Below are 19,437 nucleotides of genomic sequence, written 5' to 3' on the forward strand. Positions count from 1 at the left end.
TATGAGGAAGGGCATGTCTCAGACTTCCAGGGAAGTGACATTAGCTTCCCTTTCTTTCCCTCTCTCTCCAGGTGCCAAGCTCTCCTGATGAAATGCGTTCTGCCCCATCGGGCTCCGGGGGCAGTGTCTGGTGCTGTTGATGCCCTTGTTCGAACTTTCCAGAATGGATAGTCCCCCAAAGCTTACTGGAGAGACCCTCATCGTCCACCACATCCCCCTGGTACACTGTCAAGTCCCAGACAGGCAGTGCTGTGGGGGGGCAAGTGGAGGTAGTGGGAGCACAAGACCCAATCCCTTCTGCCCACCTGAGCTGGGCATAACCCAGCCTGAACAAGACCTAGGACAAGCTGACTCCCTGCTATACAACAGTCTGCACTCTGCTCCAGGGGGATCTGCACGGTCTGCAGACAGCAGCACCAAGAGTAGGGGTCGGGATGGAAGAGGCCCCGGGGCCTCTAAACGACATAATCCCTTCTTGCTGCAGGGGAGTGTGGCTGAGCCAGGACTCGGTGACTTATATGATGACAGCGTTGGTGATAGTGCCACCCAGCAGTCCTTCCACCTGCATGGAGCTGGCCAGCCCACCTTCCATCTCTCCTCTTTCCAGCTGCCACCACCTGGCCCTAGAGCCGCCAGGCCATGGGGGGCAACACAGAGTCGGGCTGGAGTGGTGGAGGGGCAGGAACAGGAGCCGGTGACAACCTTGGATCCCCAGCAGTGCAGCAGTAACCACTGCTGCCAGCCAGAGCTGGAAACAGAGACCATGGAGCTGGATGAGTGTGGGGGACCTGGTGGGAGTGGCAGCGGAGGTGGAGCCAGTGATACCTCTGGCTTTTCCTTTGACCAGGAGTGGAAGCTCAGTTCAGACGAATCCCCAAGGAACCCTGGATGCTCAGGCTCAGGACCCCAGCGCTGCCGCTGCAGTAGCACCTCCAGTCAGTCTGAGGCGGCTGACCAGTCCATGGGCTATGTGAGTGACTCCTCCTGCAACAGCTCAGATGGGGTACTGGTCACCTTCAGCACCCTCTACAACAAGACGCGTGGCAACTCCCATGCCAATCTCAACTCTGCCCCACAATCTTGCAGCGACTCTTCCTTCTGCAGCCACTCAGACCCTGGCGCCTTCTACCTGGACCTGCAACCCTCCCCAGCCGAGTCCAAGATGTCTTATGAGTCCCATCACCCCGATAGTGGAGAAAGGGAGGGGAGCTATGGTTGTCCTCATGCCTCATCTCCTGAGCTCGATGCCAACTGCAACTCCTACCGCCCACACTGTGAGCCCTGCCCAGCTGTGGCTGACCTCACAGCCTGCTTCCAGAGCCAGGCCCGTCTTGTTGTGGCCACACAGAATTACTATAAACTTGTTACCTGCGATCTGTCCTCCCAATCATCCCCAAGCCCTGCTGGCTCTTCCATCACCAGTTGCTCGGAGGAACACACCAAGATAAGTCCGGTACCCAGCTCTGCCCCAGACCCTGGCCCTAACCAGCCCTCTGAGTATTATCTATTCCAGAAGCCAGAAGCCCAACCAGAGGAACAAGCGAGGCCCATGGAAGCTGAAGCTCCTACGGGCCCCACTGTGATTGAGGGGCAAGTATACACTAATACTTCACCCCCCAACCTTGGCACTGGACGTCAGCGCTCTCGAAGCTATGATCGCAGCCTGGAGCGTAGCCCTCCTGTCCGCCTGGGCTCGCTGGAACGCATGTTGAGTTGCCCAGTGCGCCTGAGTGAGGGCCCCACAGCTCTGGCCGGGTCCAGCTCCCCACCTAAGCGGGTCACCTCCTTTGCTGAGCTCGCCAAAGGCCGGAAGAAAGCTGCAGGCTCTGGCTCCCCCCCACTTCGAGTGAGCGTTGGAGACTCCTCCCAGGATTTCTCACCCATTCAAGAAGCCCAACAAGATAGGGTGGGCTCGCTGGATGAGGGTTCTCACTGTAGCCATAGTCTACCACCTATGCCCATGGGGCCAGGCATGGACTTAGTTGGCTCAGAGCCCTGGTCCACCCAGGTCTATCAGGGCCCCCAGTCCAGTGAGATGTCGCCTGCCGTCCTCAGAGCTTCCGGGCAAGGCTCCCTGATGCAGCTGATGGATCCAGGCGCTGCCCTCCCAGGGAGCCCAGCCAACAGCCATACCCAGAGGGATGCCAGAGCTAGAGCTGACGGTAAGGAACCCGAAGGCTGGAGATTACCCGGATAAATGCAAGGCCTCCTCGGTGACAGGGCCCTGTCAACCACCCCATCCATATCACTGGCAGTTCCTCAGCCTAGACCAAGCATCTTCCCAGTCCAGGGGAGAAGTTGTAAAGGGGAGAAGGAGGTTAGAGGGTAAAAAATACACTGAAGAGATAAAATCAACAGAACTTAGAGGATGATTGGGAAAGGAAGCACTCAGAAGATTGTGATTCTAAGCCTGGATAACTGGAAAGATGATACGTGATTAGGGACTGCAAACAGAATTAGATTTACTGGCACAGGGATGAGGCATGAGTTCAGTTTGGGACATATAGGAATTGGCAGTGCTTAACGGTTATGTCTAAAAGCCGAGGATATGTCCAACAGGCAAACCACACTGGGTGTCAGCGAAGCTCACTCTTTGATCAGTCATTGTAGCCACTCTTCAAAGAGCCTGAGAGCTGACACTTGGCCTTTCGGTCTCCTAGTCCGGCTATTTCCTATTTGTCTTATAATATTTAGGTGGTGATTTTAGAAAGACTCCATGTTAAGTGGGTGCTGGTGATAGAGAGATGAGAGGGACAATTTCTGTCCTCAAGGAATTCCAACCAAGGATGGAAACAGGAAAGTAAAGTGCAGAAATGGTGGTGTACAGGACATCTAAATCAGAATGAAATGCCAGAGAAGGACTGCTAACACAGTTTACATTCGAGCACAGTCTAGAAAGACAGGAATTAGCTTTGTGCAGACTTTAAGAAGAACATTCTAGGTCATAGAATAGTCTGTACAAAACCACAGAGGCCCAGAATAACTTGATGCTTTCTAGAAACTACAAATAACTGGGGCTGCCCTAGTGGAATGTGATGGAACCACTGAAGGATTTCAGTCAGGTAAATGGCTTGTTTTTTTGTTTGTTTGTTTGTTTGTTTGTTTATAACAGTTTAGCCTGTTTTGATTGGCATATTAGAAAGTTCACTGGTAGATTGGAACCAACCCTGGAGGTCAGGAGATCGCCATGATGGGAGAGTCGTTGGAATAAAAGTGGTAGTTGAAGCTCTGAGTGGATGAGAGCATCCAGGAAAAATGTGTGAAGCTATAAAGGGAACAGGGACAGAGCCCTGGGGATACCATGATTTAAGGATGAGCAGAGCAACCCTCAGAGGAAACTAAGAAGAATTAGGCAGGAAAATATAAGGAAACCCAGGAGAGAGCAAAGTCACAGAACCAAAGGAGGAGAAAGTTTCAAAAAGAGTTAGGTTCAAGTGAGTTTTGAAGAGAAATCACTAAGAGTAAGGCTGATAATCCTAAAAGCAATATTCGGGAGCAGTGAGGTGGAAGCCAGATCTCAGCGGGTATGGAAGGAAAGGGAAAAGGCAGGTAAAGGTGAATTTTCTGTGCTGCAGCCTTAGCTTGGGTGTGGTGGCTTATCAAAGGAAAGGGGTTAAAAAACCGTAAATAGTATTATCTCTGCCATTATGGAGACACAGTCCAGCAGAAGATTTCATACCTAAACATACACAAAGGAGCTGCCCTTGGGAGAGGGAATAGAAGGGGAGGGAAGATGCAGGTCAGAAATAGAGGGATTAGCCAGTCCTTTGAAACCCATTCCCTTCTTAGACTGCAGTATCTGGTGGGTGTATGTAGGCACAGGGGATCCTGTGGCTGGCATTCTGAGGGCGAGAATAATCCTGGTCAGAGATGGGAGGAGAGGCATTGGAAGTTTTTTCTATCAGATGAACTTTGTATCAAGATGGTGTGCTGTTCCATAAGTCTCCAGTGACCTACCACAGGGCTCTTCTCTTGATTCTGTAAAAAAAGAAATAAATAAAAATAAAAAATTAGTGACAATTCAATGAATTTATAAATGACAAAAGAAGCTGAGATCCCTTTGAGACCCTGAGCAGCCAAATCAAGATTCAGAAGGATCTTACCAAATCTGGAAAGAACTGATAAAGCAGAGACCCGCGTGAAGTGTGATGTGTGAGCTATACTTGAGTTATTTGGGATATTTAATTGATTGCAAACTCAGAAGGAATCAGCAGTTTTGAAGGGTTTTCAGAAGTTACGACGACTGGATTTATTCATAGGCTGCAGAGGGGAGTTGCTAGTCCCCCACTCCTCTGAACCAGTGAGTGCTCACCTGGGAGTTCCGGGCCCTCCATTTTAAGAAGAAATTGAGACTGTGGGCCCGTGTCACCTACAGAAGAGCAGACTTGGGTGAATGTGGTCTATCTCTGTCTCCAATTTTCTTAAGGGTTATCACATAGAAAAGTGAGAAAACTTATTCCCTGAGGGTAGAACTGAGACCCACTCCTCACAATAATCCCCCTTTTCCTTCCCTCATCCTATTCCTCTGCCTCAAACTCAACCCTGGGCACTTAGCAGGGAGGATGCTTAAAAGAGTAGGATTAAATAGTCTAATTAAAACATTCTTTATAGAGGAGGTATGTAATACAGCTAGGGTTGAGAGGACCTAATCTGATAGCCAGGGTCAGCTCAGCCTTGAAATTTGGTATTGACTTAAGCGGAAAGGAAGAAGACATCCCAGCAGGAAAGGCAGCATGCTTCAAGATGGGCCGGGGTGGGAGGAGTGGTGTCAATGAGGATGGCAGGGGTGGGCGTTAGAGCGGGAGAAGCCTAATCTGTGGCCAGTGTGGGCACCTACCTGGCTGAGAAGGTTCCACTTTATTCTGCGGGCAGTTGTGGCCACAGGGGATAAAATGAAATTTGTACTTTAGGAAGCAAGCTGGTAAGATTTGGGATGCAGTGAGGCTAGCCTCAACCAAAGTTTCAGTGGGGATTCACTCCTTTAATAAATCTTTATTCATTACCTACTATGTACCAGGCGGTGTTCTAGGCACTGGGGCATAGCAGTGAACAGCTTTTAAAAACCTTCTTTTCTGGAGCCCTTACATGAAGTAATAGACAATAAACAAATAAGGTCATTTCTGGTGGTGAAAAAAATGCTGAAAAGAAAACGCAACAGGGTAATGAGAGCGACTGTCCAGAAGGGCTGCGGTGGTTGAGAAGGTCTCGCTGAGGAGGTGGTGTTTGAGCTGATGCGTGAATGATGAGAAAATTTCAGGCAGAAAGAAGAGCAGGTGCAACAGGCTCAGAGACGGTAATAAACTTGGCATGTTAAGGGCCGATGGAAGTAGTGAGCAGGGGAGAATGACAAAGGTCGCTCTCTGAGCCCTGACTGGGGATGACAGGAGAGTATCGTTTGAAAGTGTCCCCTGGGAGTGATTCTGAAACACCTCCCTAATGGGGTTGTGGTCACCATCCCCTGAAGACTCACCGAAGTAAATTAATGGGAAAAGATGGGGGCTAGGCAAGCCCAGCCGGGTACCATTGCATGTGCAGTGCAGTGTGGTAAAGAGAACGTCGGCCCCGAAGTCAGACTCTGGCTTAGGCAGAATTCGAGCCCCGCCCCTTCCTAGTTGTGTGACCGTGGGCAAATGACTTAATCTCCGAGTTTCCAATATCCTGATCTGTCAAGTAAGGATGTGATTTCTGCCTCACAGAGTTGCTGAGCCACAGAGCTGTGCTAGTGAGCCACACCCAGGGGTTCAGGCCGCGTGGCTGCTTACAGCATCCCCTTGTGTTCGTTCAGATGTTTGCAGCATGCGCAGTGTTACATTAGACGCACAGCCCATGCACAAAGACAGAGTGACTGGAGTTTGGGGTTTCGTCCTGAGCCCCGTGTTTTGAGGGACATTGACCTGAAGATTGTCTGGAAGAACAGGAGAGGACCACCCTTGGGGAATACATGAATGTGCAGAGGGAGCAGGTACGGACTCTGAGGCTCCAGTGCCTGGATCATGGAAGAGGAGGAGTGAGGTGAGGAGGGGTGACAGGAGGCTGATTCTGGCTGCAAGTAAAGAAATACTTTATTATGGTTAGATCTGCTCAAGAATGAAATGTGCCTACTTGGATGGAGATAGGGGAATTTGAGTGAAAGTCTGAGGTAAATAACATCTTAACCCCGGAAATCTGACTCTGACTCCAAGTCTTTGGGCCTTAAAAACAAAGAACACAGTAGTTCTGCCACTGACAGAGATGCAAGTCATCAGGAGAACGGAGATGGATGAAGTGTTCTAAAATAGCCAATTTTAAATGAAAGCAAAACCCTAAAGCAGAACGATCGAGGGATCATAGGAAGGTGGGTTCGGGCGTATGAAGGTCCGAACTTGAATAATACAGGGGAGAAGTGTAAAGTGAGATGTAAGAATTGAGCCTTCAGATACACCACCTTTGAAGTCAAGAACATCAAGAGTGAATGAACAGCCACGAACACAAGGCAGTTCTGTTTCATACGGTAGGAAAAGCTTTACAAAAGAAGGGGGAGCCGTGTCCGAGTCCCCAGTCCTGGATTGCCCGACCCCACTCAATCCCTACAACCCCGGTGTGGCCACCTCCCCCTCCCCAGGGAGCATCGCCTGCTTCTGTGCTGCCTCTCCTGCGGGTGCGGTGTCTGTCCACCTGATTCCTTCTCCGTCCATGTTGCCGCAGGGGGTGGTGCCGAGAGCCGACCGGTCCTCCGCTACAGCAAGGAGCAGAGGCCAACCACGCTGCCCATCCAGCCCTTCGTGTTCCAGCACCACTTCCCCAAGCAGCTGGCCAAGGCCCGGGCCCTCCACAGCCTTTCCCAGCTCTACAGCCTGGCGGGCTGCAGCCGCGCACAGCAGCCCGCCCCCCCGGCTCCCCCCACGGCCCAAGTCCCTGCCTCAGATCCTTCCGGGGAGTCACAGGCATCCACCAACAGAGGTGCCAGGAAAGCTGGGCCTGAGCCAGAAACCTCACGACCGTCACCCCTGGGCAGCTACTCCCCTATCCGGAGCGCTGGCCCCTTTGGGCTCAGCACCGACTCGTCTGCCTCCGCTTCCTGCTCCCCTCCCCCAGAGCAGGCCACAGCCGCCGAAAGCTCACCCCCATGGAGCCTCTCCTGTCCTGCTGTCCAGCCTGCCACCTCCCAGCAGCCCCAGAAGGAGGATCCGAAGATGCTGACCTTGGCTGAGTACCGACTCCATGGGACAGGAAGCTTGCCTCCTCTGGGCTCCTGGAGATCTAGCCTCGGTCGAGCAGAGAGCCTGGCCCGGGGAGGTGGTGAAGGCTGCCTGGCCTCCAGGCCCAATAACGGTATGAGCTTCCCAGCCTGCCCCCAGACGCGTTGACACCACCACCCTCTTTGAATAGCTTTATACTCCAGCCTGGGATCAGAGGTTAAAATGTTTGCATCTCCTTCCCCAGCATCTGTGGACAATATGTACTCCTAACCCTCACGTTGTACACGGGCCCACTGGGGGGGTATGAAATGCTGTCTCCTGCTCATTCTTTCCTGTCTCTTCTGCTAATCTGTTCTGCTTCCAGCCAACCACCTATCCCCTCAAGCGCTCAAGTGGCGGGAATACAGGAGGAAGAACCCACTAGGGCCACCTGGTTTGTCAGGGAGCCTAGACCGAAGGCCACAGGAAGCTCGGCTCACCCGACGGAACCCCATCTTTGAATTCCCTGGCTCCCTCAGTGCTGCTGGCCACCTGAACTGCCGGCTGAATGGTGTGTGGGCAGGTCCCCAGGATACCAGGGCAGGCTCTGCCGTAGCTGGGAAGGGCTGGGAGAAGGGGTCAGTCTCAGGGGGTATAAGGCACAGAACTGAGCTGCAACGCTTGGAAAGAGAGTTCGTGGGACTGATTTTTCTCTTTTTTCCAGGTCCAATGGTGAAGCCGCTATCACTGACCTGCCCTGACTTCCAGGATCCCTTTTCCTTGACTGAGAAGCCTCCTGCTGAGTTTTGTCTGTCCCCAGACGGCAACTCAGAAGCCATTTCCATTGACCTGCTTCAGAAAAAAGGTGGATGTTCCCCCAGCTCAGGCCAGGAGTTCTGTTGTCACTACCTGTCTGTGCCTATCGCCCTGCTGCCTGGCCCTCCAGAATATTTCCCAACCTTAGAATTCCAGGTGCCAGGAAGGAATTAGAGAGCACAGGCATTGGGCGAGAAGTCGTGTACCATGTGCCATGAGTGCGTACACCTGAAGGGTCATTGATCAGGTGCTTTGGAGTCGGGCTCCTCTCTTCTCTCCGGGAGCTTAGTGAGGGAGACACATGTCATAAATAAATGTCCACGTGCTCTAATGGGGGGAATTCAGTTACCACAGGGCCTAGAGGTCGGGGTAAACATGATGGTAACATCTGGTAAGACACGGACTGACAAGGAATCAAGCTACTTAGCAAATACGAGACCATAAGAGAGAGCAGTTTCAGTGCGATGATGGAGAGAAAAAATTGAGGGGCTGAAGGGGAAGGAGCTTATTACTTAAAGGGGAGAAAGATGAAACTAAAGTCCCTTTCAGAGGCAGAGTGGGAGATTCAGAGCTTAGGGAGAGGGAAGAACGTTGGGCAAGAAGGGGAGCAGCCACCTTCCTCCAAAAGATGGAGAGAGTGAGAGGGGCAGCAGCAGGGAGGAGAGAAATAATATAGTTACGTCTTTTGGATGGAGAGGAAAGTTGAAGGAACTCGTGACCAGTGGCCTCTGCTCTCTGTGTGAAGTAGAACCAAGGGCTTGAGGGGTAAAGATTTGGCATGGCAACTGGAGAGCATAGCTGAGGGTGCCACAAGGCACACTTCAGAGAAGTGCCCTTGTCACTCACCGGTGTGAGTGGCCCTGGACTTTACCCAGCAGACAGTAGCCTGGTGTCTCAGAGTGGAGAAGACAGACAGATTGACCCAGGATTGGAGTAAGATGGCAAGGAAATTAGGGCTTTGAGGGTCTCAGTAATATAATCATTGAAGTGGGTCCCAGCCGGGGCGTGAAAACAGGAGGGGCTGGAGAACTGGGGAAAACAGGAAGTGGCCTGGGCCTGGTGCCTTGATGAGACCCATGCTGCAGGGACAGAGAGAGTGTGTGTGGACGCCCATCCTCCTCCCACGGAGGGCTCAGTCCCGGCTGGGTTGCTCAGGGACTTTTCGGGGAGCTGTGACATCAAATCCTCGCTCGCAGGGCTGGTGAAAGCTGTTAACACTGCAGTGGACCTCATCGTGGCCCATTTTGGCACAAGCCGGGATCCTGGGGTGAAGGTAGGCAAGAAACTGTGGAGAGCTGAGCTCTCCCTGCTGACCCTCACCTTCCCTGTGCTGCCACCTCGAACCCAGAGTTGATACTTAGGAATGGGGACCACAAAGAAGCACCATAAGGGCTAAGAAGGTCAGAGAGGACCAGGGTTGAACTTGCAGTGATCCCCTGTACTTCCCTACTGCCTCCACAGGCAAAGCTGGGGAACAGTTCTGTTAGCCCCAACGTAGGCCACCTGGTCCTCAAGTACTTGTGCCCCGCGGTCCGGGCGGTGCTGGAGGATGGGCTCAAGGCCTTTGTGCTGGATGTCATCATCGGGCAACGTAAGAACATGCCGTGGAGTGTGGTTGAGGCTTCTACACAACTAGGTAGGTGCTGTGTGCAAGATGGGGACCCCAGGGTGAATTTAGGGTTCCAGAGATTGGGCATGTGACCTGCAACTCTGGCTTCCTCCCAGGCCCATCCACCAAGGTCCTGCACGGCCTCTACAACAAGGTCAGCCAGTTCCCCGAGCTCACCAGTCACACCATGCGCTTCGACGCCTTCGTCCTCGGCCTGCTCAAGTGAGTGTGGTGGCGCAGCGAGATCTGCAGCCACCAGCCCTCCCCCGGGTCGGGTCGCGGCTGCGTCTGAGGAAGCAGCTCCCTACCTGAGACAGAAAGGGGGATCTGTGGGACCTGCTGCCAGAGCGCGGGCTCACTGCTCTCCACCTAGCTCAGCCTCTCAGTAGATCAGTGGTTTCCCACCACACGCACGATCCTCTGGCACTGACACCAACACGGTCTTCCGCTTTTACAAATCCACAGTCTGGCTTCTTTGGAAATTAATCTGGTTCTGTTTCTCTGGATATTGTAAACCCTGATCCTCTCAATGCCAGCACTGCTCCCAAATCCTGCTTGACCCTAAGTCCACCTTGGGATCCATGTCATAGTATTTTTCTTTCTCAAGCACGGGTCCAGGTCACCCCCTTCAGCTCTGTGCTCCACTCAGGAGCTGCCCTGACTTCCTGGGTCTTGTGCAAAGTGACTCCATTCTAGGAGGAAGTGACTGGCTTATGAAACACATGTTCACCCGCCCTCCCCCACCCCCCCACACCCCACATCTTCACTGACTTTTCAGAACTACATGATATAAAATGAACCAGGTAGCATCCCTGCCATAGAAGAGAGACGTTCACCTATAGTCTGCCCTGTGTCTGACCCCTGTGTCTGTCTCCTTTGCACCTTACGATCTGGTGATGCCCACATAAGACTCAACTCTCTTCACCTATCTCCCTACAGCATCCGGTCCCTGGAATTCTGGTTTAATCACCTCTATAACCACGAAGGTAATGCCCAGAACCCTGCCCTGTCTTGCAAACTCATCATAGGCCAGGCCTCACAGGCTCCAGAGCGAGGCACAGCTGTCTTTTCAGATGCTAGAGGTGGAGAGGGGAACCATGCCAGGCTTGGGCTTCTACCAGAGTCCTTCCCCAGCTTCTGCTGTGGCAGAGCCTGGCAGTCAGCGGGACACTCAGGCCGTCTGAGCTCGCGGCTGCCACTTAAGGTGCAGCTAATGCACCAGCACTTCAGGAATCGCCTCCACTGTAGTGCCTCTGAATAGCACGTTACAGCCTGTGCAGCACGATGCAGTGGCCCTGCCCAGGTTGCCTTTCAAAGGCCACCCCAGGCCAGGCTCTGCCTTCCTGTGCGGCTCAGTCCCTCTCTCTTCCTCCCTAGATATCATCCAGACCCACTACCAGCCGTGGGGCTTCCTGAGTGCAGCGCATACCGTGTGCCCTGGCCTCTTTGAGGAGCTGCTGCTGCTGCTACAGCCCCTGGCCCTGCTGCCCTTCAGCCTGGACTTGCTGTTCCAGCACCGGCTGCTGCAAAGTGGGCAGCAGCAGCGGCAGCACAAGGAACTGCTGCGCGTGTCCCAGGACCTGCTGCTGTCTGCCCACTCAACGCTGCAGTTGGCCCGGGCCCGGAGCCAGGAGGGCCCCGGAGACATGGACAGCGCAGCCCATGGGAAACGGGTGAAAGGTGTGGGTGCCCCAGAAGGGGGAGAAGATGAGGAAGAGGAGGAGACGGAAGAGGTGACAGAGGCAGCTGGGGGCTCGGAGCGTGGCAGGGCCCGAAGTGGGCAGTCTGGTTGGTGGTACCAGCTCATGCAGAGCTCCCAGGTCTACATTGACGGCTCCACTGAAGGTTCTAGGTTCCCCCGTGGTGGCAGCAACAGCTGCAGTGGCAGCAGCAGTGAGAAAAAGAAAGGGGCAGGAGGTGGGGGGCCACCCCCGCGAGAGGGAGTAGTAGAGGGAGCTGAGGCCTGCCCTGCCCCTGAGGAGACCCCTGGCCGGGACAGGGGCTGGCCCTTCTGGATGGGGAGCCCCCCCGATTCTGTGCTGGCTGAGCTGAGACACAGTCGGGAGAGAGAGGGGTCTACTGCCCCCGCAGCAGAAAGTGAGGAAGGAGCCTCTGGACCGTCACCTGGGGGCATCAAGTGGGGACACCTCTTTGGATCCCGAAAGGCTCAGCGAGAGAGCCGGCCCACAAACAGGTGAGAGGCAGCCTGTGCTGTAGGCAGAGGGAGTGGGGAGCCTGGTCTAAGCCAGAGCGCAGAGCCCTGACTGCTAACCCCTAGGCTGCCCTCGGACTGGCTGAGTCTGGACAAGTCCATGTTCCAACTCGTGGCGCAGACAGTGGGTGCCCGCCGGGAGCCAGAGCCCAAGGAGAGCCTGCAGGAGCCACACGCTCCAGCCCTGCCCTCCAAGCCTCCATGGTGAGCCCTGGGGGCCGGAAGGACTAGGGCCTGGGTTTGGTTTTGGGTGGGGTTTCTCTGACCTCCATTTGTTGTTTCTCCAGTGAGGTAAAAGCACTGTGCCACCATCTGGCCACAGGCCCTGGACAGCTGAGCTTCCACAAGGGAGATGTCCTCCGAGTGCTGGGGCCAGCCCGAGGAGACTGGCTGCGCTGCAGCCGTGGCCCTGACACTGGCCTGGTGCCTCTGGCCTACGTGACCTTGACCCCAACTCCAAGTCCAACTCCTGGAAACAGCCAAAACTGAGGTCCTCTGCATGCTGGTGGCCTCAGGGACCCTCATAACCATCAGACTCAGAGCCCGAGAGTCCCCCCCCAAGCCCTCTGGCTTGGCTGTAGAGAGCCGACTGGGAGCTGGGGCCACGTATTCCTGTGCTCAGTATTAATTACCCCTCCCCCAACTGTCCCGTGACCATGTCCAGACCACCCAGGAAAGGCGGGGAGGGACGCAGCACTGGGCTGCCAGGGTTTCCCCGGCCCGTCTGGGCCAGCCTTTCCATGGGTACAGACAAGCGTGTCCCTGTGGATGGAGGTGACCAGAAGGCCCGTCTGCAGGGCTCCCAGGCCAGGTAGTGAGGATGATGGGTGACAGTGAAGGGGCCAGATCCCTAAGCTCCCAGATGTAAATAGGCTGTGGCCAATGCCTGGTGGTCAGAAGAGGGAGGAGCAGCCCAGGCTTCTGTTTATGTATTTATTTATTTATTTATTACACCTATTAATAAAAAAGGTGCTTGGCCTCCAAACCATTCTCTTTGTGCCTCCCCCTACCCTCCAGCCCATCTCTCTCTCTCCCAAAAGCACGGCTGGGATACATGAAAAGGGAAGAAGGAGTTTGAAGTCCAGGTACCTACGCCACGAGCTGCTTCTGGATGGCGCTGAGGCCCAGAGCATCCTGGGTGAGATGCCCGTATGTGCGGCCAAACTGGAACTTATATCCTGTGTGGTCAAGAGAGTCTGTCACATGTAGTCAGTGGAATGGGAAAGCCATTTATTTCTCGGCCAGTTGCCTAGACCCTCCAAGCTGTCCTCCAAAATCTGGTCCTAATTCCCCACTGTGAGCTCCCTCAGTTCCTCAGTTTTCTTTCCTGCCCAATGATAAAGCTGAACTACATGCCCTGAGGTCCCCTCATATCTATTATTTCCAACTACCAAAACCACCTCCACCTCTCTCTCCCTCTCCCTCCCCCTCCCTCCCTCTCTCTCTCTCTCTCTCTCTCTCTCTCTCTCTCTCTCTCTCACACACACACACACACACACACACACACACACACACACCCTCACCTGGCACATAGCCTCCATAGTTAGGCAAAAGACCCAGGTTCTGAGGGTAGGTCCTTGAAAGTGGGGGGAGATGTTTGAGATCCTTCTGGGGTTTGCCCTGTGAGCACATCTGTCCAAATTCCTGCAGTGCCTGGTTGGTGAGCACAGGAAAGCTGGAGCCGAAGAGGAAGCGGGCACGGGGCACATAGCCAGTGAAACCTGGGGAGTGGGGATTCTGGGTCAGGACCTCCTGGGGGCCCCCCACCCCTTTAGCCATTGCCCACCTCCCTCACCTGACATGAAGAACTTGTGAGGATCTCCGTCATCCATGGAATAGGGGGAAGCCTTGTGAGGGGAAGAAAGATGGTGCTCTCAAACTTAGCCCCCGTGCTCTGACACAAGCTCCCAGGGAGTGGAGCCGGCAGGCAAGCCCGTGTCCCCAGCCCACACAGAGGCACGGCTCCCCGCTCCCACCACACTGCACGTCCCCTCTCCCCCCACTTCACAGCCTCACTTGTCCTGCCTCCTGCCCCAGCTCTGCCCCCTGCGCCTCCAGCTCTGGCTTCGGCTTCGGCTCTGATTCTTGGTCTTCCTCCACATCTTCTCCCTTGACCTGCTTTGACAGCTCCTGACTCCCTTGTTCTCCGTGCCGCTGAGTAAAATCATTCAGAGCCTCAGCCCAGACCTGGCTGCAGTTCTTGGCAAAGATGAACTGTGCCTGGGGGACAAAACCTGGGTGGGCAGGGGGCACCGAAGACCTCTGTTAGTGTTTGGGACACACGTTCAGGGATGGGGCACCCGTTTATATTTGTGTACATACCTGTGTACCCAGGGATCATGCTGGAACTGAGCCTCTTGTGCCCACGCCTGGCAGGCAGGCTTCCACGAGGAACCTCGGGAGATCTTGGAGGCCGAATGGGAGGCAGAAGTATGCGATGGGCAGGGGGCCAGGCTATGCCAGGAGCTCCCCGGAGTAGCTGACCGGTCATCTGCCCATAGGTCTGGCCCATGCTGAACCGAAGCAGTGGGCAGTGTCCGGTGTACCTGTAGCACAGGACTCACCCACTCATCTCTAGATTCCCCCTGCCCACCCTCCCCAGAGACGGAAGCAGAGAGCTCTGAAGCCCTGATCTTTCTGGGCTCGGCTGGTTGTATATTTGGCGCAGGCATTTTCCTCTGCTGCTACCCTGTTACCAGGGAAAAGGCAACACAGAGCTTTGTGGCCGGCCCGGCTACTATTGCTTGCTTTTCGTTTTCTATCCAACACCATCGCTATCCCAGCCCTGGGCCTGCTGTACAGGTGTGTCCACTTGGCCCCCAAGGTCTAGGTGCACAACTCCTATATCCCTCAACCCCATTCCCGGAAGCACGCAGGGCTGTGCTCTGGGTAGTCTTACCCTGGGATATAATGAGGATTCTGAGGGTTCAGCCCGGGTATGAAGGTGCTGGCCATAGCCATGGGAACACAGGCTGTCTCTTTTGTTTCCCTTTGAGCAGAGGCTCTGGGCTGTTTACCCTGTGTCCAGGGCACTGGGGCGGAGGCGGAGGCAGGGGCGGGGCGAAGGGAGGAGAAAGGGGAGGGGGCGCTAGTGTGATGATGGCCTGGGCCAAAGCCAGCAGAACCTGAGAGCAGAGGCTCACAGGTCTCTACTCCAGAACAAGTGCAGTCCTGCCACATGGGGGCAGGAAGAGGGGCAGTACAGCCTCGCCACTCCAGGACCCAAGGAAGGCCTGAGGTGGGAGGGCGAAACTGTTAGGTCTCTCAGCTTTATCTCCAAAGAGGACCCTTCCTTCTTAAGCCCTCATCTGAGCACCTGCCTGAGGAGACGTGGATTCCGCTCTTGTGAGTCTTGACTAAAGGTGATGGAGTTCACTGGAAAGAGGGTCTCTGAGGGGAGCCCCGAGGGGAGGTGATGGGGGGAAAGGAAACTAGAGGCCTCTAGGCAGGGTGACATGGTTCATTTTCACTAGTATAACGTGACATTTACTGAATGCCTACCATAATCTGGACCATCACCCACTCAACAAATAGGCCCGCCCCTCCCTGCTGTCACACCTCGCCGCAGCACAGTGTGTGCCATGTAGGAGTCAGAAAAGCCAAGCTTCACGTGACGGTGGGCAGGTCATTTACCATCTCTGAACCCCTCTATCACTTACAAAATGCAGATACTACAGTCACCCTGCCACTGTTGTGAGGCTCAAATTGATGTATGCAAGTGTTCTGTAACAATAAAGACCATGAGGCAATTGAATATAGGAGTCTCGAGTTCAGAGGACAGATTGGGTCGAGAGAGAGAAAGTGGTAGTCACGAGAATATAAATAGTATTTAGAGCCTTGGAGTTACACAATGACCTACCATGTACGTGTGTGGAGAGGAGAGGTCCAATGATGGAGCTGTGGATACACCACTGTTTAGAGATCAGGAAGATGAAGAAGAAACAGCAAAAGAGACCTAAGAAGACAATAAAACTAACTGAAGAAAGTAATTCACGATATGATAATGGTATTATGGTTACATAGAAAATGATCTTAGCAGATAATGCTAATGCAGTGTCACAGTGCCTGAAACTTATTTTCAAATGGTACAATAAAAATTATATATGAGCCCTGGCCAGTGTGGCTCGGTTGCTGGAATGTCAATCCTGATGGAGGCATGTACAGTAGGCAACTGATCAATGTTTCTCTCTCTCTCTCTCTCTCTCTCTCTCTCTCTCTCTCTAAAAATCAATAGAAACATGTTCTTGGGTGAGGATTTTTAAAAATTATACGATATGATGCCCTATCATACCATACCATACCACATGAGAAAGAAGAGAGAGAACAAACACAATAAAATATAAACAATTGTTGAGTCTAGGTGAGAGTGTACGGTACAGCTGTTCATTGTGCATTCCTTCAACTTTTTTGCATGTTTGGAATTTTTTATAAAAAGAGGTGGTGCAGAGGGCTGTTTTGAAAACAGGTAATTGACTATGTATTCATTTAACTGCTTTTCCTAAGGTCAAATAACCTACATCCCTAGTGCCCAGAATGTGTTCTTTAAATACCATTTCCAATTAAGAGGAACCATGAATCATTGGAAAAAATCACTGATACCAGCTCTAGTCTAGGAACACAAAATGAGCCTGGAAAATTTTATATCAAGGAGCAAGAAACCTTAAAGGTCATAGCAAAAGGACTCTCAGGCGCCAGCTTGAATAAGTTCCCACTGGCCAAATAGGTCAACTTAAGCATCAAAATATTTAAAAACTGCCAATGATTGAGACACATCATACATGTGTTAAAGTATGAGTCATAATAGTACTAAAAAAAATTACTGGTTCCTTTGGAAAATGCTAGGTAACCAACTCATTACTTTAAAAGCTGATAAAAGGGAAACAAATCAACATTTTTCTTGCTTTCCTATATGAAATGTAGCTCTAGGGAACAAACAGTTAATGTGTAAAAGTTTCTCTTTGTATAGGTATTTATTCTGCCTAACAAAGAAGGAAGGCTCGAATGAAAATATTATGTTCTAAATCCTCTATTAATGAACCTAGACCAGTGGTTCTCAATCAAGGACATTTAGCCCACTAAGGGAAATTTAACAATTGTCTGGAAGCATTTTTGGTTATCACAATTGGGGGAGTTGCTACCAGCATTCAGTGGGTAGAGGCCAGAGATGCTACTAAACATCCTACAATGCAGAGAACAACTTCCTACGATAAAGAACTATCCGGCCCTTAATGTCAACAGTGCCAAGTTTGAGCAATGCTAGTCTAGACAACGATCACCATTAATTACTAATATCACAAAAAGACCACCACTGTATGCCTCCTGGTAAATGCACTAAAACCACCTATGAATTAGTTTTACCGAAATAATCAAATCTAAATCTGATTAAGCCTCTAACTATCAATTTACCACAAATACAGAGCTGAGGGACATACTAAATTACGCCAGTAGAAGCTCAGCAAAATTCAGACTTTGAGAAACTTTACAGGATAAATGACCTGGTTTCTTAAAAAATAAATTAATTAAACAATAAGGGGGGAAAGATGGAGAATAGACAAAGTTTTTTAAAAATTCAAGAGACATATTAGCTGCAAAGTAGGGTCCTTACTCATATCTTGATTCACATAAACAATTTTTTAAAACTAAATATAGCTCCAGCTGGTTTGGCTCAGTGGAGAGTGTCGGCCTGCGGACTGAAGGGTCCCAGGTTCAATTCCAGTCAGGGGCACATGCCTGGGGTTTCAGGCTCGATCCCCAGTAGGGGATGTGCAGGAGGCCGCCGATCAATGATACTTATCATTGATGTTTCTATCTCTCTCTTGCCCCCTCTCCCTTCTTCTCTCTAACATCAATAAAAAAATATTAAATATAAAACAGTGGGGGAAATGTGAATAACTAGATGCTTGATGACATTAAGAATTGTTCATTTTTTTCAGATGTGACAGTGGTACCATAATTTTGTTTTAAAGAAGAATCCTTATGTTTTAGAGAACATACTGATAAACATATTGATAAAGTGATATAATGTCAGAAATATGCATCAAATAACTGGGATTGGGGGGGGACGGGGGACAGCAGGGGTATAAAAGAAACAAAATTGGCCATGAGTTGATCATTGGAGAATCACTGGGATAAAAGGTACATGAAGTGGTACTTTTACTCCGACAGATCGCTGAGAACTACAGCACGGCTGAGGCACGGGTCTCCAACAAAATGAACTTACTCTCCCAGGTAAATAAGGGCCCGTTGTTCTACTCTCTGCTTATGTTGGACATTTTCCATCATAAAAAGTTTGAAAAACGACAAAAGGATCTGCTAATAAGCTAATTCAAGAAACATTTAAAATTTATCTTAGCAGACCCCTCTGCACCATTTAGTGCTGTTCATTATTCCATTTTCCCTAAACGCTCCATCCTTCGAGTCCATGGCACCGGACTCTCTAAATTCTCTTCCTGTCTTTTAGCTTGTTTCTTCTCAGTGTCCTTCATGGACTTCTCTTCCTCCACTGCCCTGTAATGCTGGTTTTCCCCCGGATTCTGCCAGCCTATGTCTCCTTCTTTATACCGTACGTGGATGGTGGGTGGCATCCACCTTCATAGTTTACCATCACCCCTTTGTTTATGGAAATCGTTTACCATCCTTTACTCAACCTTTCCTCCTCCTGGATCTTTTAGCCCAGTTGTTATCTCCCCATCATCTAAGCTAGAAATTTAAAAATTATCCTGGCTGATGCTCTTTCTCTCCCCAGGACCGACTTTGGATACTAATCAATCAGCCAATTTTCCCATAGGGCATGGATGTTTCCTCCTCCCCTTCCCTATCACCCCTGTCCTCATCGTCTCCTGAGTCCTTGTCAGAGCCTCCCTCCTAATCAGACTCCCTGCCTCCATGGAGCCACCACAGTAGCCTTCCTGAAACAGAAACCTGGCTCTTTGCTTGGAATTACTATCATCAACCATAATAATTCTCAAACTTGGATAAAGGGTCAGACACGTGTCAAAGTACCTATTATAATCTTATGTAAACGAAATGAGGCATAAATCCCTAGCATTTATAGATAGCATACTTCTATAGAAAGCAAGTTTACAAGTTAAACCGTTGTAGATGCTAACATTAATTCCATGTGAAGAATGAGTGTGTCGGGCTGAGACCAGATTGCCTCTGGAAGGATGGGTGTGATGCACAAGGTCCAGGCACAGCTTTCTCCGGATTGGTCTGTCTCCGCTGGCCCGGAGGGCCGTGATCTCTCCTGTTCTTCCCTCCAAACTCGTGCAAAACCTTCCCTCACCGAGGCAGCCTCTGGCCTGCTCCCGACCCTCATGCTTCTTTTGTCATTTAAGACTGACTTTATGTATGCTCTTCCCCTCCGCCCTTAACAAGGAGCACTTGGTCCCCACTCCCATAAACCTGGGGCAGGCCTCTAGTTTTCTTTCCAGCTTACCACAGAAATAGAAACACTAGAATTTCTCAAAAGCACTCAGCCCGCTCCTCCGAGGTCCGAGACATCCACTCCCGCCACCCTCTGTCCCGCCGCTAGGGGGCGATCACCCACGCCCAGCGCCGCTCGTGGGGAAGCCGCCGTCGGTATGCAGTGACGTCACCCGACCCTGGCGATGATTGGCTATTTCGCCGGAGGAGCCAGAAAC

The 19,437-nt window shown here is 51.8% G+C and overlaps 2 protein-coding genes across 11 annotated transcripts in view; one reads left to right on the forward strand and one right to left on the reverse strand.

Annotated features, from left to right (window-relative positions):
• Window positions 1–12,779, forward strand: part of RUSC2 (RUN and SH3 domain containing 2) — a 56,969-nt gene extending 44,190 nt beyond the window's left edge. For 3 of the 8 annotated variants that reach the window (XM_059657265.1, XM_059657263.1, XM_059657264.1), the window contains 11 exons: window positions 72–2,162; window positions 6,685–7,311; window positions 7,543–7,728; window positions 7,882–8,022; window positions 9,170–9,246; window positions 9,435–9,609; window positions 9,699–9,804; window positions 10,522–10,568; window positions 10,960–11,776; window positions 11,861–11,998; window positions 12,082–12,779. In XM_059657265.1, the coding sequence (XP_059513248.1) occupies window positions 140–2,162; window positions 6,685–7,311; window positions 7,543–7,728; window positions 7,882–8,022; window positions 9,170–9,246; window positions 9,435–9,609; window positions 9,699–9,804; window positions 10,522–10,568; window positions 10,960–11,776; window positions 11,861–11,998; window positions 12,082–12,283 (4,539 nt within the window). In that variant the 5' untranslated portion in view covers window positions 72–139 and the 3' untranslated portion in view covers window positions 12,284–12,779. Of the gene's footprint in view, window positions 1–71; window positions 2,163–6,684; window positions 7,312–7,542; window positions 7,729–7,881; window positions 8,023–9,169; window positions 9,247–9,434; window positions 9,610–9,698; window positions 9,805–10,521; window positions 10,569–10,959; window positions 11,777–11,860; window positions 11,999–12,081 lie in introns of those variants that run through there. The other 5 variants (XM_059657266.1, XM_059657267.1, XM_059657270.1 and 2 more) reach the window with 5 other exon arrangements.
• Window positions 12,780–12,823: 44 nt separating this feature from the next.
• CIMIP2B (ciliary microtubule inner protein 2B) lies at window positions 12,824–15,028 on the reverse strand. 3 transcript variants are annotated; one of them, XM_059657279.1, is made up of 6 exons: window positions 14,694–15,028; window positions 14,117–14,340; window positions 13,811–14,028; window positions 13,590–13,641; window positions 13,318–13,447; window positions 12,824–12,972 (listed from the first exon to the last, which is right to left on the reverse strand). In XM_059657279.1, the coding sequence occupies exons 1-5, from the start codon at window positions 14,972–14,974 to the stop codon at window positions 13,338–13,340; spliced, it is 885 nt and encodes a 294-aa protein (XP_059513262.1). In that variant the 5' UTR covers window positions 14,975–15,028; the 3' UTR covers window positions 12,824–12,972; window positions 13,318–13,337. The 3 variants fall into 3 exon arrangements, with proteins under 3 accessions (XP_059513262.1, XP_059513261.1, XP_059513263.1); XM_059657278.1 differs by having other exon boundaries at window positions 12,843–12,972; window positions 13,318–13,515; XM_059657280.1 differs by having other exon boundaries at window positions 12,843–12,972; window positions 13,590–13,665; window positions 13,803–14,028.
• Window positions 15,029–19,437: the final 4,409 nt, after the last annotated feature.

The sequence above is a fragment of the Myotis daubentonii genome, chromosome 11 (assembly GCF_963259705.1).
Source record: "Myotis daubentonii chromosome 11, mMyoDau2.1, whole genome shotgun sequence".
Classification (NCBI taxonomy): domain Eukaryota; kingdom Metazoa; phylum Chordata; class Mammalia; order Chiroptera; family Vespertilionidae; genus Myotis; species Myotis daubentonii.